The sequence below is a fragment of the Eimeria mitis genome, genomic scaffold (genome assembly GCF_000499745.2).
Source record: "Eimeria mitis Houghton genomic scaffold, Emh_scaff2720, whole genome shotgun sequence".
Lineage (NCBI taxonomy): Eukaryota > Apicomplexa > Conoidasida > Eucoccidiorida > Eimeriidae > Eimeria > Eimeria mitis.
In genome coordinates this window covers 1-1,162 of record NW_013571067.1, presented here as the reverse complement: position 1 = coordinate 1,162, position 1,162 = coordinate 1, and the positions used below count along the sequence as shown (strand labels likewise).

General features: G+C 60.2%; 1 protein-coding gene across 1 annotated transcript in view; it reads left to right on the top strand.

Annotated features, from left to right (window-relative positions):
• The window catches only part of EMH_0057670 (uncharacterized protein), a gene marked incomplete at both ends in the record, with an annotated part of 2,593 nt that extends 1,452 nt beyond the window's left edge, over positions 1-1,141 (top strand). The window contains 2 exon segments of the mRNA XM_013497504.1: positions 189-1,002; positions 1,080-1,141. Coding sequence (XP_013352958.1) covers positions 189-1,002; positions 1,080-1,141 — 876 coding nt within the window.
• Between the last annotated feature and the right edge of the window lie 21 nt (positions 1,142-1,162).

The window sequence follows — 1,162 nt, the reverse complement described above, 5'->3', positions numbered from 1 at the left end:
CTCCTTTGCTGCTGCAGTTTGTCTCCTCTGCTGCTGCTGCTGCAGTTTGTCTCCTCTGCTGCTGCTGCTGCAGTTTGTCTCCTCTGCTGCTGCAACTTGTATCTTTTGCTGCTGCTGTTTGTGTGTCTCCTTGCTGCAGCACAGCAACGCGGGCCGTGCCGGGTGTCTTGGGTTTCAGGGGCTATCAGGAGACAGTCCCTGCGGATATTCAGCCGCCAGCAGCAGCAGCAGCAGCAGCAGCAGCTGCTGCTGCTGCTGCTGCTGCTGGTAAAGAAAGAGGAGCAGCAGAGGCAGCAGCAGCAACAGCAGCAGCAGCAGGAGACAAAGAGACACTGCTGCTGCCGCGCTTCAGGCCGCTGCCTCTCTTTCCTACTGCAGCAGATATCCTCCTGGGCATAGGGCCCGCAGCAGCAACAGCAGCAGCAGCAGCAGCAGCAGCAGCAGCAGCGCCAGAAGAGGAGACAGTTGCCACTGCATCGATGCAGCAGCTCTGTCTCCGCATCCGTGACTGGCTACGACAGCAGCTGCTGCTGCCGCTGCAGCAGCAACTTGCTGCTCATCTACCCTCCCCCCCGCAGATACAGCACCCAGCTGCAGCAGCAGCAGCATCAGCAGCAGCAGCAGCTGCTGCTGATGCTGCTGCTGCAAGTAGCCGGGGCAAAAGGAGACACTACGACACCGGCAGCCAAGCAGAAAACTCCCTATCCCCTTCAGCAGCAGCAGCAGCAGCAGAAGCAACAGCAGCAGCAGCAGCAGAAGCAACAGCAGCAGCAGCAGCAGCAGCAGAGGAAGCAGATGAAACCACCGGAGATGTACTGACACCTGAACCGCCAGCAGCAGACCCCGATGGTGAAGCAGCAGCAGCAGCAACAGCAGCAGCAGCTGCAGCAGCAGCAACAGCAGCAGCAGCAGCAGAAGCAGCAGAAGCTGCCTATGATGATGCTGATACACCGCTTGCAGACGCAAGCGATCCAGCAGCAGCAGCAGCAGCAGCAGCAGCAAGTGAGAGGACAGAAGCTGCAGCAGAAGCAGCAGAAACAGCAGCTGACTCAGCAGCAGCGGGAGACGTTCCCCCAGAGACACTGCTGGGGTGCAGCAGCAGCAGCAGCGGCAGCAGCAGCAGCAGCAGCAGCAGCATTGAGCAGCAGGCGCTACCGCTGCC